Below are 21,713 nucleotides of genomic sequence, written 5' to 3' on the forward strand. Positions count from 1 at the left end.
ACTGCGCAGGGTGGGGAAAAAGGGGGCTGTCGGAGACTGCAGATATGCCACCCAGAGGGGAATAAAAGAGCATTGATTACTACTACACATTGATTTGGAAGATTCTCCACCAGGGAATGTTAGAGGGAATGTCTGATTCCCTTCTTTATAGATGAACCCTTAGATCAGCCAGGCAGCTATCAGGAATACCTTTGTCTTCTCATTGCAAGTTTCTATACTATATGGATAGTAATTTGCAATCTCGGCTAGTATTTTTAGCAATGATGGAGGATTGGAAATAGCAATCTTTATGGCAAATAGAACACGTGTGGGATTTACCGGCCCAGGAGAGGGCATGGGAGCCCATCATACCCCATAGAACAGTCAGACCTCTTTTCTTGCCAATGCTGAATTCTCATTCATTTCTATTGATCACCTTGCAATGCTATTTTCAGGTTTTTCATTCGTTTTCAAAAGCAGGAAGGACAATTCTTAAGTGTTGTGTCACTTGAACTCCTTGATATAATGTATATGTTATTCTTATGGTGGTGGAATAAAATTAATACAAATCTCTTGTCCAAATCCTTAGCACACGTGTGCTTATCCTTGAAAATACTGAGAACAGCTCGTGCACATAGAAAGCTTCCATTGCATTGATGACTTCATGATAAAATGTCTATACATAGGGAGATGATATTTGCCATATGGGCAGCATGGTGGCTAAGTGGTTAGAACTCTGGCCTTTGCTGTGCTAGGTCCCAGGTTAGAATCTCATCCAGGGCACTATCTGCATGGAGTTTGTAGGTTCTCCCTGTGTTTGTGTGGGTTTTCTCCGGGTACTCCGGTTTCCTCCCACATCCCAAAAACATGCATTAAGTTTATTTCGCTTCCCCTGAAAAGTGACCTTCACCTGTGGTTATGACATATGACTATGGTAGGGACATTAGATTGTGAGGACAGTTAGTGTCATGACTATGAACTTTGTACAGCGCTATGTAATATATCGGTGCCATATAAATACTGTATTAGTAATAATATGTATGTGTAGGAATAGTTAGTAAATTTGTTAAGAGGCTTTAAACTGCGGTGTCCAAGAATGGCTACTAGTATTGCTTATAGATTGTAAGCTCTTCTGGGCAGGGTCCTCTCCTCCTGTATCTGTCTGTCATTTGCAACCCTTATTGTACAGTGCTGCGTAATATGTTGGCGCTATGTAAATCCTGTTTAATAGGTTTCCTGCAGCTGATGTCCTCACATTACTGATTTGTTATTCCTCTTTCCATGTTACGGCTTTTGGAGTGGAACTTCAAACTAAAAATTAAACAATTTCGACCAGGCAGGCCTTTTATTGTAGAAGGGATGGGTGATGTCCGTTCTGCCCCTCCTGCAATAAAATAAACATACCTGCAAATTTTTTAAATACACATCTGTCCTCTTTTTCTCTTCCAAGTTTTATGTTCTTCAGCCATCTTGATGGGCAAGGGTGATGTAATGAACTCATTCAGTCCCATCAGCCCAGGGTGATTCTGGAATACCCGGCACATACCCAGCGAACAGGCAGGTAAATGTGTCGCCTGTCCCTTTCTGCAAGCAGTCCTTCTTTAATGGTGGAGCGCGGCTTCTTTAGGTTGGAGCTTTCTCTAAAGACTAATGGAAAAATAATCATCTGCAGAAGAGGTTCTAAAAACACAGACCAATAGTATACAGCAGTATTTCTCAACCTTTTTACCCTTAAAATAACTTCAGGGAACCCCTTTCAATAATTCCCATATCCATAGCTCACTGTATATTAGTGTGGTGATCAGTGGGATGAATTCCTCTTACATTGCTGGCCATTGGGAAGAATGTCACCCTTACAGATATCCAAAAACATAATTGGTGTAATGTACACTGACCTGAAACTCACAATTTGGGAACCCCCAGCAACCTCTGGAGGAAGCAGGGAGATTCGTGCATTGCAGGTCTTTGGGTGCAGCTTTCTCTCCAGCAAGCAGAACTATTAGCTGCACAAAAATTATTTCCCCAAATTTGTGAGATGAACAGCCTGGAGGCAACAGAACGGATATCCTGTTCAATGCACAGACATTATACTATTTTTGGGACATATTTAAGACAAAGAAAGTTCTCCATGTTCTCACTAATAGAAATATATTTTTAATACTAAGAAATTGATGTCTATGGCCATTATCAAAACAAGGAAAGCTCCGCAAAGTTCTTGTCACGTATTCTCGAAGAATGAAATGACTGCATCTTCTTTATATCCCTTTATCCCTTCAGACTTTGTTTTTTGGCCTGACCATTCCAATTTCTCATTTTGCTTCTCTCCCTCACATGACGCTTTACCTTACTCATGCTTCTCCATCCCTCTTGTCTCAGCATGCTGGCTCAGCGCGTTTGTACGGCTGACGTTGCTCTACAAAGCTTCATTATAAAATGCCCATGGGACATCCAGGCCTTTTTCCACCTCTCTTTCAGCTATCTCTGTATTCTGAATACAGCAGAGTCATAGTCCTAAATTACCTCCCTTTTTACAGACATCTTTAACCCCTTCCTAACCACACGTGCCCGAGACGTCGGCTAATAAATGAGTCGGGAAGGGTAATGAATACCGGTGCTCAGATAACTGTGAAAGTAATGAAGTAACGCTATTACTCTGATGCTATCGTATTTCATGGCGCAGCTTAGGATGGGAAAAGATCCGAGTGCTTATTATGTGTTACATGGTATGCGGCGTGCATGTAGGTGAGAGACTGAAATATTCTGCCAGCTTTAGGTGCAAAGGAGCTTCATTAGTATACATTAAATCCTCAGATGCCTGGAAAAGGGGACTGTGAGGACTTTGCTCCTGGAGCTGTGCTTAACCCTAGAAGTACAAGCTTGTGACGGCTTTCTACGTTTCTTGTTGGTTCCAGTTGGGTGACCGATGCAAACCTCATTCAGTGTTCGACCCAGAAATTTATCTTAAGCTCGGTGGGAAGAAGCTGTAGGTGGATAGCGGCCTCCGTATTGTGACCCAATCCAAAACAGCCGGGTGGTTACTGAAAAGTGCCAGGTGGTGCGCCCAGCTAAAAGGGGCCAGGGATAATATTGTCATCACAATTTCTACTTTAATATCAATTATAAAAGACTTTTTTGTGGCTTCTATTTGGAGAAAAGAAGAAGCAGGCTTAGGAGGCCGACCCTAGTTTCCTTTAGCTCAGCATGGACTCCTTTTCTTGTTGGATTCCAAGTTGTGTCCATGTTGGCTATGGTTTGTAAGCCTTTCATCATGCATTAGGACCTATTCTCAGATAAATATGCAGTGTTCTACCCATAATTTTTTAAGCTGGGTTGGAGATAAGCTGTCACGCCCCTATATTGTGACCCAACTTTTCAATATCCACCCAAAAACAGCCAGTTGGTTACTGAAATGTGCCGGGTGGTGCACCCAGTGAAAACGGCCTGGGGAGCACACTGGATGGTAACCAACCTTCCAGTACACAATCTGCCCACAAAAGCCATTTTAATTATTACTATTATTATTACTACACAGTATTTATATTGTGCCATCATATTATGCAGCGCTGTACAAAGTTGATATTCGTGTCACTAGCTGTCCCTCAAAGGAGCTCACAATCTAATTTCCCTACCATAGTCATGTCATTTATGTAGTCTAAAGTCAATTTTGAGGGGAAGCCAATTAACCTTACTGCATGTTTTTGGGATGTGGGAGGAAACCGGAGTACCTGGAGGAAACCCACGCTGACACGGGGAGAACCTGCAAACTCCATGCAGATAATGTTCTGGCCGAGATACGACCCTGGGAACCAAGGCTGCAAAGGCCAGAGTGCTAACCACTGAGCCACCGTGCTGCCCTATATATTTTTAATGAATCATTGTACAAACCTACATACTTGTACCTTTTGAAAGCAGTCTATACCCATACTTGGTTTCTTTATTTTACTTAGATGTAGGCTTTTAGCTGCCTTCCAGGTTTCTCTTCCATTTTGGACAGTTGTATTGGCTCCTCTTCTGTGCAGGAATTATTTGATTGCACACTCAGAGCTTCTCACAATGTGAATTAGAAGCTGCAGCCAGTCAGAGCCACATTACGTCCTCCCCAGTATGACTATCCCTGGTCAATTACTTGTTGTTCATTAAATTTCATTATAGAGGCTGAATATCACATGTGTGTATTACTACAGATTTCTGTTCCCAATAAGCCAGAATTTTATTTTTAAATATGGTGAGAAGAAGTTGTGGCAGCCCCTGTATCATTAACTAACTTTTCAGTAACCACTCAAAAGCAGCCGGATGGTTACTGAAAAGTGGCGGGTGGTGCACCCATCTAAAATGGGCCGTGGAGAACACTGTGGAGCACCCTGCCATTGCCTCCTACTATCCATGATTTACTTGCATTGTGCAGAGAAGCTTAACGACCTGCTAATGATGTCATTGGCTCTAAAATACGCAATGTATATGGATTGCAAAATCAAAATGTTAATGAAAATTTTGTAAGCATATTGATTACGGGTGGGAAAGAATAGATATGCTTTAAAATATATGTTCTTGAAAAGCATTATTGGGGGCAATGTTTGCAGAATGTCAGATTGATGATGGATCCTATGCAACATGAGCAGCCTTAAAGTCTAAGATGAGAAAACTCCCCTTGCGATGCATAATAAATCAGCGAATGTAATGAAAGTAACTAGAAAGTACGGAGCTGCAAGAAAAAATCCCCAACCTCAGCAGCATAGACCTGAATGGGGTCCTCAAGTGGACTCGGCTTTTTTTTTTTTTCAGGAAACCATCTATAGTACTTTGCCGGCTTCTCCCACCAGTATGCCTGCGTTACATAGAAAAGCACAAAGCCCCCGTGATAATACTGTTGGGTCTAATGTCGGTTAATTTAATAAGAAGAGATGTCGGGAACCAGGGAAAGTCCAATCTCGAGTATTACAATTCCACCCATCATCTGCCAGATCCGTATGATGGTTAAACAAACCCTTCTTGTTTATCATATGTGAGAATTAAACTATAACACTCACTATGTAAATATGAAATCGATTATTTTTATTTGAACAAGCGATTCATCTGACTCGCCCTGTGTTTTCATTAAAGTTATTCGCTTCATCCCCTCGGGTATGATCAGAGGCAAACATTTGGGAATATTCCATCCCTTCAACCTGCTACAGAAAACAAGAGATAGGGCCCTGAATGTAACTTTTATTGCTTAGTGGCAAAAAATAAGTCACAAGTCGGCAATAATATTAGCCTGGAATACCTTGGCAGATGCTGTATTTGGAAACGGGCAACAGATTTGGTCTTTAACCCACTACCACCTTGCAATGAGATGTTGTATTGGCTAAGGGTAAAGCTTATTCAATACTGTTATGCAAAGGGAACTACAAAATGTAATTCTTTGGTCCATAGCTGAACTCTTAAGCTACGTACACACGCCAGATTTTTATCGCCCGATAATCGGCATCGGCAAAATATCGGGCGAAAATCTGCCGTGTGTACAGTCGGTGTCGTCCATCGTCCGAACGACCGACCTGCCGGATCCAGGGACGATGGACGACGATCGATCCTAATGAAAGGGAAGGGGGAGAGCGCGCAGCAGGGTGCCGCTCCGTCGCTCTCCCCCTCCCCTCTCCATAGAGCATGAACGGTGCTGTATGTACAGCATCGTTCATGCATTGTGCAGTCCCTTGTCGTTGGAAAGGATCGTGAAAGATCTTTCCAGCGACAAAAATTGCAAGCGTGTATGCAGCTTTACTCCCAGTCTGACTTCTTGTTTCCATAACTAGACCTTTTTAGTACAGGGTTGAAGGAATGCAATGTGGCTCACACTCAAAACTTTGAAAAATTTGAAAATTTTGGTAAGTCTTGATGAAATTTTCCACCTTTTTAGAACTTTCGTTGTCTGCATTCCGATGGGGAAATAACGACACATAGGGCTGGAGAGCTTGAAGCTGAAAAATTGGGCTCTTTTTTGCAAAAGAGAAGAATGCACATGTGCGTCAATGCCGGAATGAATGGACTCGACGAGCATGTGCGGTTGTTCCATCATTCTGCCAGACCAATAAAGATGCTGAAGATCCCAGAAGGAACAGATGTTGATGGCACCATAGGTTTGAAGGGAGTTTAGTTCTACTTTAACTCTGAACTCAAAATAAATACATCTTTGTAGTTGTTATTATATTGGTAAAAAGTCTCAAGGAGCCATTTTGATGTGTTAGCATGGAAAAAACAAGCAGGTAGAAGAGTACTGAATAACAGATTTGCATTATTCTTCTAGTTTTCCTAATACATGTAAGTAAACATAAACCTCCAGCAGCAAAATACCCAGGTGCCCTCCCCTGCCAGACAGACCTGTACGGTGTTTATCTCAGATCTGGTAAAACCATTTTTCATAGTTTTATTTACCAGTGTATTTGGGCTGTTGGATTAGAGTTTAGCTTTAATGGCACAGAGTGCAGAACATTCTATTGGCTCATGAAAGATTCATCTGTAGTCCTGGGGCAGTTAAAGGGACAACCCATTGGTATGCTGGATGACAATGCATGATATTCATATGCTTTGGATTGATGGGAGTACAATAATGTGTTGCATGCATACATAAGATGGCGGTTTCATGGCTTGGAGGGGTGGTGCCCATACACTGCAGCATTTCCCATAATGGCCGCTATCATATTACCTTGCCTCGTAGGTCAGGGCTGTTGTAAATTTGCCAATAAATGTCATTCAGTGTTGTAGTTTTTATGTGAATTGGTTGGATCCGGTTTATTATTCTCTGTGGTGTTTACATATGTCATCCATAATGTAAAACTAGTTCGCCCATGCAAGGTTAAAAAATGCATCCAGATCAGTATTAAGCCACGTACAGACTTTTGTTGCTAGAATCAATTTGCGCTGTTCTTTGTAGAGAGGAGAAGGACGAAGCGAGCAGCACCCGGCTGTGCTCTTAGGAAAGCACAAGGGTCATTCTCAACCCCTATCATAGCCTTTGGCCTTTTCCAATTTTAGGCCATGTTCAGACTGGTAAAGTGTTGCAGTGTGGTTACGACGCCAGGGAATCGCTTCCTTCGAGACTCGTGTACATGTAGCGTCTACTCATGACAGCTCAATGAAGATGGCAGAGAACGGGTTAGTACTGTCAAATCTGCGAAGACTGTTGGGCTGATCCTTCCCTAAAAGTGGAAATGCCCCGCGACACTTTCCTGTTCCATCGCAAAGTGCTGCTTCCTTCTCTTCTTCCACTCACGGGCGATCGTTGGCCATCTTGATTGGCCGTGTGGGAATGATGTAATTTGCAGGCTCATGGGAGTTCATTCATCCCCGGCACATGCAAGGGAAGCCTTAGTCTAACCAAAGCTGATGCTGGGCATGCGCAGCATTAGAAACCCGGAACAAAGCGGGATAAAACGGATTATTGCAGGTGATGTGCAGACTGGGGGTGAGGTCGTTACCTCTTACTCGTACCAGGGAACCATTGGCTCAGGGGGGACTCTATATAGAGCCTACTTGTGCCAGCCCGATAAAGAATGAATGGGGGTGGCAGTGAGGGGGTTAGTACTGCTCGCTGCCACTTGTTGTAAAATCTACAAGAGCTGCAAGGCCCAACCCGCCTATAAAGCGGAACTAAACCCCCACCATACACCCATCCAGGGCGCTGCCATCTTCCTTCTTTTATTCCTCCCAATTATCAATATGGCGATTGCCATCTATACAGTAACAATTACAGCTAAAGTATATTATAAATTTGTGTTTTATACATAGGACTTTACTTAAAAAACAGGGAATCTGACATTCCCTAAAACACCTATACCTGGAAAATTCCCACCAGGGAATGTTTGGGGGAATGTCTGATTCCCTGTTTTACAAACAGAGCCCTTAATGTAAATCTCAGAAGTATCTGATCCTAAATGCTCATTTATTCTCTACATCCCGAAGCTGTGTGAAAACATTCCCTTCCTGTCCTCCGTTGTGCTGGGGATGCCTCTTCAGTTGTTTCCATGGTGATAAGATAATGGATGGATTTGGGCCTATGTTTTAGAACACAAATGTAAAAAAAAAAAAAAAAGAAAATAATCTTTTTTCTGAGCAAGGCCTCAGCATTTATAGTTATTACCGGCTCTCTGCTTCTTTTTAATTATTAAAGGATGAGGACCTGGGATGTATCATTGTGTGATAAAGCAGTTTATTATAGCTCGAATATCGTCTTTCCCCTCCAGCCTCCCCCAATGTTCAATTTGTACCTCCAGCCTCCCCCAGCATTACATCTGCACCTCCATTTTTTCTTAGTATAAATCTGCCCCTCCAGCCTCCACTTACTTTACATCTGCCCCTCCAGCCTTCCCTACGTTCTGTCTGCACCTCCATCCTTGCACAGTTGTACCCCTCTCCTGGACTGAAAGTTTTTGCTCTGATTTCACTGCACACTGTGAGCTTCTCACAATGGAGCTTCACACTTTGGGCCTGATTTAATAAAGCTCTCCAAGACAGAAGATATACCTTCATAGGTGAATCTGGTGATCTAGCAAACCTTGAATGGATTTCCTAAAATAGTTTCTCATTTGCCAAATTCTTGCAATTCGAGACCAGATCTAATCCAGGTTCCACCCTGATTAGGACCCATAAACCTTAGGTTACATGCATAGGTATTCTCCCTTCTTTTTTTCTTGCTCCTTAAAATGTCTCCATTGTGCCAAATGGCTCTCTTTCTTCAAAATTGGTAAAAATGTTCCGCACTTCTTCACCATATTTAGATTTCTTTTCCTGACCCATGCAGCTCTGAATCTTCTGCCACCTCCACCTGTTATTGACAATGCGGCCCATCGTTATCTGTAGACCTCCAGGTCCTGAACCTTCACCTTTTATTGCAGGAAGATGGACTTTCCTATATGATTTGTATCAGATCTTTCATCGTACATATTCTCTGTATGGAGTATCTTTCGGTTATCTAGAAGAATCTCGCTATGGCTTCATTTTGATTCATGGCTGCTCACAGGTCAATGTTGAGACAGCCAGACATCCAGCATTTTCAATAGAAGTTTGCACGAGCAGCCTAAATGTTCTGCTCAGGTTTCCTTTAAATGATCCGTCCGGCTTCTCTTGCTACTCCAGGAGCAGGTGTGGCACTTCCGATTTCTGGACTGCGTTTCTTTCCTCAAAACTTAAACCAGACCTGGACTGTGTTTGCTCAGCCATTTCCTGACAGAATTATGAAATGTATAAAGAATTTCTACATCCATCGGCACTCCATATGTAAAGGCTTCGGGCCACTTAAATCCAACGAGCCATATTAATTTATTGCCGGCTTCTATTTTTAAGCATTAATTATCCACATGGATAATTTTAATATATTTAACCCATGTCAATTACAGCATGCATTTATATCCGATCATAATAACCTGTTGTGTGCTGTCTTGTAATTTTCTTTTCTACATATTATGTTACTGTTCAGTTGCAAATTACTTTGTTGTGTTGAAAACCTTTAAAATTTTAATTCAAAATAATGGATTTCTCTATGGACTGATTCATTGTTTTTTTGAACAGAAGTGTGAGTGATATAGCTCAACCACCAGCCTGAATTTCAACCTACCAAGCTAGCCAGCATTTGTTGGTTCGTTATCCCTGTATGAATAAACGTATAGTTTTCGGTCTGTGTAATGGTGTCCATGAAAATGGCAGCATCCCTAACCAGTCTGTTTCCCAGTTGTCCTCCCAACAATCTATCCAGACGCACTTCCCGGCATTTTCATTAACCACCCACCTGTATGTCAGTGTTCTCCCCAGACCCTTTTAGCTGGGCGCACCACCCGGCACTTTTTAGTAACCACCCGGCTGTTTTTATGTGGCTACTGAAGAGTTGGGTCACAATACAGGGGATGCCACCCACCTACAATTTCTTACCACCCGACTCAAAAAATTTCCTGGGTTGAGCACTGTATGTGTTTGGTTAATGAAAAGTTGGGTCATATAGGGGCCACCACCCACCTACAGCTTCTTCTCACCCAGCTTCCCGGAGAATATTGGACTGGTTCTGTCCCCACTGGAAGCCACAAGCACAAAACCCCTCTGCTTCTTCCTGTCTTGGTATTGAGTTTCCTTCTGAGAGAGCAAATATCATCATGGACCAAATGGATGTAGACCTTCTTTTAATCAAGGGTCGGTTTTTGGACAGTGGTTGCTTCCATCTCTGATGATCTCCTAATTTTTCCTAGTTCTAGTTTCTCTTCCCGAGTCCCAAATAGATGCAGGGTTTGTCTGATACCAGCCTTGACCAGAAGGATTGTTTCTTGTATCGGTAAAGTCCAGCACTTGTCACCATAACCTCAAACCTCTTGACTTAGGTGCTTATGAAGGAAAGACATGCCAAAGCTGTATTCTCCCCGATTTTTTTTTTAAAGCTAATTAGGCTGGAGCTGTAGTTGAGTGGCAGCCCCTGTATTGTGACCCAAAGACAGCTGGGTGGTTACTGAAAAGTGCTAGGTGGTGGGCCCAACATAAAGGAGTTGGGGAGAACACTGCCTAAGGAGTTTTAAGCACTGGCCATCTGAGAGACCAAGACCCTTATCAGATAACGCAGCCGTAGATCTCTTCTTACTGTGAACCTAAAAGATTAATTACATTTCGTGGCTTATTTCTTCTGCAGGTATTATCTATATAGGTCAGATTGGTCTGGAGTTTCTCCAGTTCTGCAGTCAATGGAGAAACCTTCAGGTGGACCTCAATGTCACTTATGGTCCTTCTCTTCTCTCTGCTTCAGGAAGGAAATCTACAGATGGTAACTTTCCACTCAAAGTTATCCCTGGCTGATTTTCTCCACTCAAGCTTCCAAAAAAAAAAATCAAATAAACAAAGCCAGGGGGGTTCTGGTGACCCTAGACCCTAGAGTATGTTCATTATCCTAACTTTTGAAATACCCCTTATAAATTCAAAGGATAAGGGTCCATTTCTATATTCCCAGGTGCAGTACTTCTTTTTTTGATGTTAAAGGATCCCAACAATTTAGATATAATGAGGATGTTTTTGATTGTCAATTTTTTCTAAGTATGTTTTCTCCTCCTGCAATGGACTGGAGCGTCTTTTTTTTTTTTCGTTCAAGGCCCTTGTGAGAATTAACAAGTATATTTTATCTTGATATGTTTTATCAACAATCGGAAGTGCTCACCTAACCCTGACCTCTGGCCCAGATTTTTACTTTCATAATCTGGATAACCATCAGTTCCTGTCTGTTCTCACAGAACAAGTTTGGTGATCTCTATTGAAACCAATTCCTTTCCCAAACATGCTGTTCGAGTATTTGGGTATTTCTGTTTGCACATGGCTGTCTAATGATTGCTGTAATGATTGAGTAATAGGCTCCAAGTTTCATGGCTGTTCCACATGGGCACCACAGTTTTTATCAGAGGTTAGTGGTCGAATATAACCTACTTTTCTTTGTGTTATTGAGGAGTTGAGTTTCTACTTACCTTCCTTCATTCTGTAACTTAAAAAAATAATACCATATAAAAAATAAACCAGACAAGTTTTTCAATTCCGTAATAGGTTGGAATATCTCTCCATAGAGCTCCAAGCTTTATCCATAATGGAAAAAGTTTTTTTTTACCTCAGTTCTATGTCCTGTAGGTAGGAGCTATAAATATTTAGCGATCCTTATAAATTACAGAAAGTGGACCGGACCAGTCTAGCTTTTCCACCCAATGATGTATCTGTCTCAACCCAGCCTTTTTTGGCATAATGACGACCACATGGAGTCATGATTATCAGCTTTTACCACCAACTTGACCTCTGTGTCATTCCGTTCAATGGTTTACAATATGGCAGCCTTTCTCTGCCTTCTAGAGGGAACCCTTTAATGTCAATACTCGGAGAATCCATGCTATAACTTACTCTTTAGTAGTCAAAAATTCCACTTGGTAGGCAATGAGATTACTGCCTCCATACATGGCGGATGGAATGCCACCCTTGCAGATATACCATTGGTTCTACTGGTTCTGGCAAAGGGTGTTTTATAGGGAACTATATAATACGCAGACACCACCAGATGGTAGGACAATTGACCACAGTTCAAGGAACCTCTAGCAACCTTTGGAGGAAGTCTATGGTTCAACGTAACCCTAGTTAAGAATAGATACACTTGGGTGATCTCAAAGTAGGGATATTTATTTATCAAAAACTGATGGTTATGTTCAGCTAAACCACATGAATGTTTAAATTTACAGTCATCCTTTTGCTAGGTCTTTGTAAATTAAGCCAAATTGATGCCCATGGTGAACCCGGGCCTTAGGTTACTGGATAGGATTAAGATATTTTTTTTGCTAGCAACATCAGTGGGTTTGGTGGAATATGGTAAAAATATACAATTTTTTTCAAAATTTTGACTCCCCCCTCATAGAGTAAAAGGGAACAATTTCAGACTCTGTTTGATGCACATTCACGCACCCTTGGAAAGCCTAATATTTGCCTGATTTTCTGTGGGAGTTATAAAACATATGTGAAGACTTCCAAGCACAGGAGTTCTTTTTTTTTTTTTCAGGGTAGATAAAATGACAAAGGAACAGATGGCGGCTGGCAAGTTTGCTTGACCTAGAATACTCATAGGCACCTGACAGTCACATTTATCACAAGATCAGATTTGCAAGTGAAGGCATCACCCTGTTTATGTTTAATCTGAACCACACCTGATCATCATCCCACTCATAATACCACGAGTGCTGTCATGCATACCATATTATATTACGCATTATTTAATTTTTATTGGATTTTTTATGGTAATGTTGGACTGGATTTAAGCTGTGTACAAAAGTCAACAGATCTCCTAGATTGTAAGGTCTTCGAGGCAGGGTCCTCTCCTCCTCCTGTGTCCCTGTCTGTATCTGTGTGTCATTGGCAACCCCTTTTTTTTATCGTACAGCACTGCGTAATATGTTGGCGCTATATAAATCCTGTTTAATAATAATCAGCTTTTGCAGTTGACCAACCATTAGGTTTGGAAATTGACCAACCGGATGTCCCAAAACACTTGGCACTTCTGTGCTGTGATCACCCAAGGCTCCAACCTTCTCCATGGCTCCAATTGATCAAATAAATGAAAAAACTTACTTTATTCCAGTATTGCTTGTGGTGTGTTGGGTTTCCAACAAAGAAAAAAGAATCTAGATGGATGGTCCTATCACCCTGAACCCCCAAACTTACCTCTTCATATTAACAATAAAATGCAGTTCATCATTATCTTTATAATAATATAGCCTAAGTGTCTTCAAAAATACTTCTGAAGAAGCTAATAGGTGAAACGCGTCAGATGCATTGTTTTTGCTTTCTCCATTATTGTTATATATTTATGATTGATTGTTTATCTAGAGAATTTCTGTATAGTTAATGCACCCTGCTGATTTAAATGGGTTAAGACCTAATGTACTTGTGACATATCTTTATGTTTTTTCGGTATTTGTAACCTTGAAATGAAATACAAAACATATTGCCATTTTAAACACCCCATCTGTCTCTCTGTTCGTATTTATATCAATTTTTTTATAATGCTAGATATTCAATTTGGTAAAAGTTCAGTGTAGTCCATAATAAACCTAGGGCTTTTCTTTCGGTCAAAATCGATTTGAATATTGACCAACATTCTTTTTATTGATCGGGCAGGAAGCTGAAAGCCGTTGATGGCCTCATAGCATCTAGAGGTACAGAATAAGCCGTAGCAGTCTTTCCAATCGGAATTCTGCTGAAATCTGTTCCATATCAAGTAGTGTAAGACATTAAAATGCATATGTCTGAGCTAGTATTGATCTGGGGTCATTTCCCGGAATGACCATACATCTAATACTATATGTTTAGCTTTACCCTCCATCTCTGCAGACCCTGCTGATTGTAGAGAGCATTGCACAAATGATGTTGCTGCGTGCCTCGTGTCACATGGAAGCCCACCGCTCTGAATGAGCCTCAATACGACCCCTGTTCTGTGTGTTTGTTGTGCTGAAAGCTAATGACCTTGGTGCACCATTGGGTTCCTATATGTCCTTGTGATCAATTAATATGCACAGGGAATGGTATTCTCAGCCAACACAGGGCTCATGGATTCAGTTCCTGCATGGGGATACTATAGATATCCTCCATTTTTCCTAACATGCCAGTAGTTAGAAGTAGATGTAATCTGTAACTAAATGCTAAAGCTCTGCATATCATTTATTATTTCCTTTTTAGTGCATTTTATCCTTAAATCTCAGTACTGTCTGTCTCCCGCAGAATCTTTGTCCTGCAGTATTTTCCCCAAACATTTCTTAAGCTGGGTGGGAAGAACTGTAGACCAGTGTTGGCCCTTGTATTGTGACCCAAGTTTTCAGTAATCACCCAAAAACAGCCGGCTGGCTAGTGGAAAATGCCGGGTGGTGCACCCGGCTAAAAAGGGCCCCACCTCCTAGATTGTAAGCTCTTCGGGGCAGGGTCCTCTCCTTCTGTGTCACTGTCTATCTGTCACCTACTAGATTGTAAGCTCTTCTGTGCAGGGTCCTCTCCTCCTGTATCACTGTCTGTATTCGTCTGTCATTTGCAACCCCTATTTAATGTACAGTGCTGCGTAATTTGTTGGCGCTATATAAATCCTGTTTATTATATTAACTATATAAGCTATATAAGCTACATTTCCAGCTATTTGATGGAGTTCCCCAATCCGTATCATTATAAAATTGGTGAAAGTGGCCATGTGTGTTTTATATTTGCCCTGGCTTGAGCACACATTGCAGAGATCATCTCATTCTAAAGTTTCCTTTTTTTTAGTCCTGCAGATATCGAAATTGTACTTTCTTCACTGTTGCAAAAAATTGAGGGTGAAAGGGTCATACACACATGACGTTGTGCAATCTTATTTTGTCTGTCCATAATGAGTAAGCGTGGCTGTAATTGCAGGTTTACTGGTAACTTGTCCTCTGAGTCATGCTGTGTCACTTCTACCCTGCAAAATTCACTGATTCCGCAGACATTCCTGGCACTGATACTTTAACTGTTTGCAAGTTCATAGCAGCCAATCAGATTCCAAGTATTCTAGTGCAAAACGTAAAAGAATGTAACAACATGGCTTGACATGGTCAATATTTCTATAGTTTATTATTCAGTATTTGGTGATATGGCGGAAAAATAATTTAAAACAAGTTTCAAATCACTTTTTCAAATCTTAAAGGAATGAAATCTTTTTGATCTATAGGTACCTGCACCTTGCAGATGTCATTTTTTTTCTACTCGGGGACTGGAACTTCCAATCACATATGTGGCAAACTGAGTTGCAGTTTTGCAACTTTATGTAGAAAATCTCAAGTCAGTCAATTATTATTAATATTGAATAGTATTTATATAGCACCAACATATTATACAGTGCTGTACATTAAAAAGGGTAGCAAATGCCAGAAGCAAATAATGACATGGGGAGGAGGAGAAGACCCTGCCCCGAAGAGCTTTCAATTGATGATAGGTGCACAACCACTGTAAATGTTCAATGTGTCTTAGCTGGTTCTTGCCATTCATCCATCGCCCTGAAGAGCGGATATGCATCCAGGGGAGCTTCCAAAAAATAGTCAGCCAATGGGAACGCTCCCTGATATTTAAACTGACAACCGCCATAGCTGTGTTTGTTTATACTGCAGGGAGAGCTCCCATTGGTCAGAAGTTATTAGGGAAAGCTCCCTGCTGCATATAAGCCCAACAATGAACTAGAATTCCTGGTCAAAGTTTAATCAATAAAATACTGATCCAATTCCCAAATTCCTGTTAAATATTCAACAAATTTTCAAACTGTATGGCCACCTTTTTGTAAAGCCTTCCAGACCAAACATTTTAAAGAGTCATCATGAGTTTTTTTAAAATGTTGCGTATGGTACAGCCAACATGTTTTGGGAGCAACAAAAATCCCTCATTATAAGGGCATTATGTATGTGGGTGAAGAGACTTTGTGTTAAAGCAGACCTATGACCAAATGTTTTACTTAATATAAAAGAGTAGATAACCATTTTATATAAGGTAAAAACTAGCCTATTTTTTTTTTTTTTCCTCTAAATGATTTTCTTTTTAAAACTGCAGCAGGGTTTATACGTCCTGTATCCTAGGGGGCTTTGAGGTGCTCCTTCTGCTCATGCCCTATATCAAACATGTCCAGAAGGGGCTTTCCTGCAATGGTAAAAGAAAGTGCCGATCACCCCACCCCCTTCCTGTTTTAGGCAGGCTATGTCACCTGACCTTACGCCTGCGCTGTGTGAGATCCGGCGACGTAGCCAGAGGTATTTATCAAACACCTAAATTAAAATACACAGGAACCATTGAGGAAAAAACTTTCTTCCATGCAGTCTCAGACATTTTCAACTCAACACGTTTCGCAGACATTGTCCACTTCCTCAGGCATCTGTTTGGGACATCAGCTAAATTTGAAAGACGTTTGTCCGATCCGCTGTTTTCTTCAATTTTTGGCATTGGTGTAGTATATGGAAAAGGGGAGAAGGAAGAGGCATACAACTCAGGACTGGTCCAATTAAGTGGAGGGGAAAGAGTCACATGAGGCTCGTACCCCACACTTTTTTTTGCACAGTACTGTTGAGGAAAGTTTCTGACCAGCTTGTATTCCAATTCGAAGATGAGAAAATGAGAATCTGTGGTCAGAATATAGATTTAGTGTGATGGCTTATTCAGGCAACATGCTGATGACCTAAATACAACCAGGCAGGGCAGTGCAACCAAAACCCATTGTATAGGAGTACACTTTTTTTACAACACGGCACTGTAGCAAGATTTGGTTCTATAGAAAATAAACATTTGAGATTTCACTTTATATTGCAAAACGCCCCAAATTGCATTAAACGCATCCGTTGGATTGAACACCAGGGCATATTGGGTGTAGTAAAGGAAGGAAAGCTCCTGCTCCTATAGCAGCCAATTAAATTTCCCGTTTTATATTTCTATGGAGTGAGCAGCAGCACTGGATTCTTCTTCTTTTTTTCAGACCTTTGGCCCATTTATTTCAAGCTTTCCTTTGTGTTGGGGACTTAAAACCAAATACGTTTTTTTCTGAGGCTGAACAGCTATTAATGATGTGCTGAGATAAAACACGCCGCGGTTCCATTACGCAGAGACGTGCAGCCAATGTGGATTTCAGCAGCGGATTTATCTGAAGCTGATACCTTGACGCTTGAAAGTCCGGTTTAGTTATAAATAAAAGCAATGTTTAATAAATTCTTCTGCGTTTCCATCTGTTCCTTTTAATTGATTTGTCGGTACCCTATCAAGATGTTTTAAAAATAACTTTCCGAGGATGGGAAATCTAAACAACGTCATTCCCACTTCCAGCATGGAAGGTGATAGAACGTTGCAGACCTGTTATAGAAAAAAAAAGCTTCATATCCGCATAGAAGCTTTATGTATGTGTAGATATGCATTGCAGATTGCAGGGGGGTGTTGTTGGTTGGGGGGTCATTGTCTGGGACTGATTTTTAATTTCTCTTTTTTTGTCCCTCTGCAGGTGGCTTTGCACTGGTCTTCCTGGTTCGTACAAGCAATGGGATGCGACGTGCTCTAAAACGCATGTATGTGAATAATGAGCATGACCTTCAGGTTTGCAAGAGAGAGATACAAATCATGGTAATTACCTTTCCTGACCTAGAACTAATATAACATACACAGATTGATTAGCCAAAAATATGAAAACCATTGACCGCTGAAGTGATCTGCTGGCTGCAATGGCCTGACTGAGTGGGGGGGGCTATATTGGGCAGCAAGTGAACCAGCATTTGTTGACCGTGATGTGTTGGAGGCTCGGCAAGTATCTGAGTGACAAGGAACCAAATATAATGGTTAAACTTGGTCAGAGCGCCTTCAAAGTGGCTTTCTTGTGCAGTGCTCTGGTATGGTTAGTACCTGCTAAATGTGGTCCAAGGAAGGGCAACTAACTGGTGATAGGTTAATGGGCATCTAAGGCCTTATTGATAAATGTGGGGTGTGTAGGCCATGTAGTGTAATCCTAGAAAGTAGCTAATGTAGAAAAATTGCTAACAATCTTCATGTTGGCAAAATGCTGAGAAAAAGATATCCAGGGTCATTGTGCATCACAGCTTCCTGAAAGACCAATGAACGTGCACATGCGGACTCTTCTCATTTGCCAAAAACGCCAACAGTGGACATGTAAACAGGACTATGAAGCAATGGAAGAAAAGGGTCCTGGTCTGATGAAGCACATTTTGTTTTGGATTATGTAGATGGCTGGTTTCCCTTTGTCATTTACCTAAGGAAGAAGGCAGGCTGGTTGAAGAAGCCTGACCACCATAATCGTTCTGGTTACAATGGCCTGACAAGGGTGGGATATACTAGGCAACAAATGATCCATTATTTCTTGATAGAGATGTAGTCTAGTCTGATGCCCTTGTAGTCTAAACTTACAAAGTAGCTAATGTAGAAAAATTGCGAAAAATCTCAATATAGGCCCCATTCCAGCTTCCTAGAAGTCCATTGAATGTCCCCATGTGAAGTCTTGTCACATGCCAAACATTGGACATGAAAACATCCAAACTGGACTACAAAGCAATGAAATTAAGGGTTCCCAGTATTTCGAAGCACATTCCTTTAGGATCATGTGGCTGACTGATGTGCATTTGTCCTGTACCTGAGTTTAAGGATCGCCACAGTTACCCCAGGACACCTTCCGAGGTCAGGTAGAGTCCATAGCACTACAAGAGCTGGCTTTTTGGCAAAAGGGGAACCTACACAGCCAATTTTGAATGTTTTGGCCTAATCCGAGTATATCCAGCCCATATGTGATATGTAACTATTTCTAGCTCGTTTTGTAGCCCCCAGTTACCGATCTGGCCTGTAATCTCACTCGACACAAGCTTTGTGACATCACCACTTATCCAAATACAAGTCCACGCGATGATGTTAAGCTCAATGTGTCACTATCCTGTGAATCTGAAAGTGAATGTATGATGAAATACACCTAATCAAGGATCATGTTTTGTAAAACTATATGCCCCAAAAATCAGGGGATCCAGAGATGGATGAAGTTTCATGCAAATCTTGACTTGACCGATAAAAAACAAGCTTGGCCTTGCCAAATCTTTAATCTTAACATTGATGGACCAGTCCATGGTTGAGCTAAAAGTTGCATATATTATATAATTTTATCAGCCTGTATCCAATGATTTAACACGCAGTTCTCTCTTCCAAAGCTATCTTAAGACTTGGAGCTTTTCTTGTATAGGCTGGTTTGGTTTGCTCTACCTGCTACCATTCTAATGTTCTTGTCCTGTTATCAAGAACAACGGGTGACAACCAAAGAATAAGAATTTCATGATGCACCTAGAGTGCCATCCAAGACAAAGACCTTCAAGCTGAATTCAGAAATTGTATTCATTACTTTTATTTTACCACATATATAAAATCGTTAACCGGTATTGATCCCTGGTGGTCAGGCTTCTAAAAGTGGAGGACAAAGGTACCAAGATACCTCAAACTCTAAAGTGGTGATCAGAAGTCCCATTCACTAGAGTAACTTCTCACCACCAGTTCCAACCCTCACCTCCACCTTTTAAAAGAAGCAGCGTGTGGCCTATTGACTTTTATTGGGGTTATGTACCACGGCATTCTTGCCCCCTTATGCTGATTGCCCCCATGCTGATTTCATGATAAATATGCCCCCTAGTGTTAGCCATCATTGGATAAGAAGTGGCCTGTATGGTTTATTTTTTGCTCATAATGTATTATGGAGTATAACAGATGCATGTAGTAGACTTGTTTCCAGGTGTGGCGATCAGAGATAATTTTGAATGGGGCAATTACTGGAATAGTGGTCAGCATTGGTTTATTCTTGTGCTGTCCTTAAAATGTCTCCAAAGTTGTTGACAATCATACTTGTAAATGTCTTAATGATACCTCCCCTCCTGTGAATCCCTTTTATAATTTGCAGAGAGCTGCATATCTTTATTGCCTATGGCTACAATTCATGCTCCATTTAAAATGTCTTTATTTGTAGCCACCCCATTGTCCTGCAGGGAGCTGAGACCACAACTGTGACTCCCCCATCCATGCAAGGAATCATGGGACTTGATGTTTTCTCATTAGCAGGAAGCTGATATTGAAGCCACTCTGCGGCTCCCTAGTGTACAGATAGAAATGGTGAAAAGCAGCCAACGGCCTAAATGGTTTTGAATTTGTTGCTTTTTATTACTTGTCAGTGTAAGGACTGTTGCTTTATATCTCATTTTAAGAATATTCTCTGTTCATATATTGTTTTATTTTCTGTTTCTTTGCAGAGGGATCTCTCTGGGCACAAGAACATTGTTGGTTATATAGACTCCAGTATTAATTCAGTGAGCAGCGGAGATGTGTGGGAAGTGCTTATACTTATGGACTACTGTAGAGGTGAGACATCTATAAAGCAGTCCTAGTTCTCTGAATAGGTGAACACGAAAAGAGGGGTTTTTATAACAAATATAAGTAAAACCTAATTGATTTAATATTTAGACATAAATGATACCAAGTTCAATATGTTTTCCATGATATAGACGGAGTTAAGAAGTCGATAAATCCAAGAAAATAAAAAAGTCTCAAATCCGACGCGTTTCACCTGTTTTGAGCTTCTTTAGGGAAAGTTATAGGTAGAGAGACAGCTCCACCCTACTCATAGTGGTGATTATTTATTTATTTATTTGTTGAGTAAGAAAGCCCGAAGAGCTTCATCGAATCAAATATCCAAGGTATAGTGGATTTGAAATGGAGACTGTCCAGCTTTGAGCCTTAATGCCTAAAATGGCTTAAGTGCAGAAGGGAGAGAATCCCTGATTATATGCTGGAGATCTTCATATGGGTAAAGTGAATTGTAGTATCATTTTAATGCATACACACACATTTTATGGTGGTATTGTAATATTTATAATAGACCAGATAAATAACTTTCAGGTATTCAGGGAACCCCTTCTATAATTCTATATCCACAGCTCTCTGTATATTAGTGCAGTGGTCAGTGGGACAAAATTCCTCCTACATTGCTGGCCATTGGGACGAATGTCACCCTTACAGATAGCCAAAAATATCATTGGTGTCACCTAAATTTACTTGAGAGGTGCAAACTGCTCATTGCTCAAGGAACCCCTAACAAATTCTGGAGCAACCCTGATTAGGAAACACTGGTATAGACATTAGGAGGGAATGCCCTCTTAAGCTGGTAATACACCAGTGGATGGGTTCATGACCAGGTAAATGATCAATATCTCCCCGATATTGATAGTTGACATGCATTACCACTGTGCAACTCTTGATGTTGGTTAAATTTCTTGTTGGGATAGATTTGGCAGTGCTGGGTATCCCTGACAAGAAACATTGAGCTGCAAATTCTGACAGAAGGGCAGCAATCAGGCAGATAAGAAGAGTAATTGCAGAAAGTACATTGTCTATCCCTTTCTGCATTAAAGTCCTGCCTGATACCAAATTTTTTTACTTCCACCTTAAAGGTTTGGCAGATACACATTTCATCTATAGCACTGTATATAGAACAAAGGGATATAATCTGTGTCTGGCGTGAAGATCTTACTATCCGTGCAGGAAGCCGTCCTTTACTACGCCGGCGGCTAAACGGTGGAATGCCCTTCCGTGAAAGATAATAATAGCAAAATCAATAACGGAATTTAAAATGACTTAGGTAATTTTCTTATAGCTAATGGTACACAAATCATCATTGCTATAGAGAGGGCAGTTTCATGTACTCTTAAAAT

At 41.0% G+C, this 21,713-nt stretch overlaps 1 protein-coding gene across 8 annotated transcripts in view; it reads left to right on the forward strand.

The window, feature by feature from the left end:
• AAK1 (AP2 associated kinase 1) overlaps positions 1-21,713 on the forward strand; it is a 108,251-nt gene that overhangs the window by 12,981 nt on the left and 73,557 nt on the right. For all 8 annotated transcript variants that reach the window (XM_072402813.1, XM_072402814.1, XM_072402815.1 and 5 more), the window contains exons 2-3: positions 17,474-17,592; positions 20,256-20,364. In XM_072402813.1, coding sequence (XP_072258914.1) covers positions 17,474-17,592; positions 20,256-20,364 — 228 coding nt within the window. The remainder of the gene's footprint in view (positions 1-17,473; positions 17,593-20,255; positions 20,365-21,713) is intronic.

The sequence above is a fragment of the Pyxicephalus adspersus genome, chromosome 2 (genome assembly GCF_032062135.1).
Source record: "Pyxicephalus adspersus chromosome 2, UCB_Pads_2.0, whole genome shotgun sequence".
In the NCBI taxonomy this organism is placed as follows: Eukaryota; Metazoa; Chordata; class Amphibia; order Anura; family Pyxicephalidae; genus Pyxicephalus; species Pyxicephalus adspersus.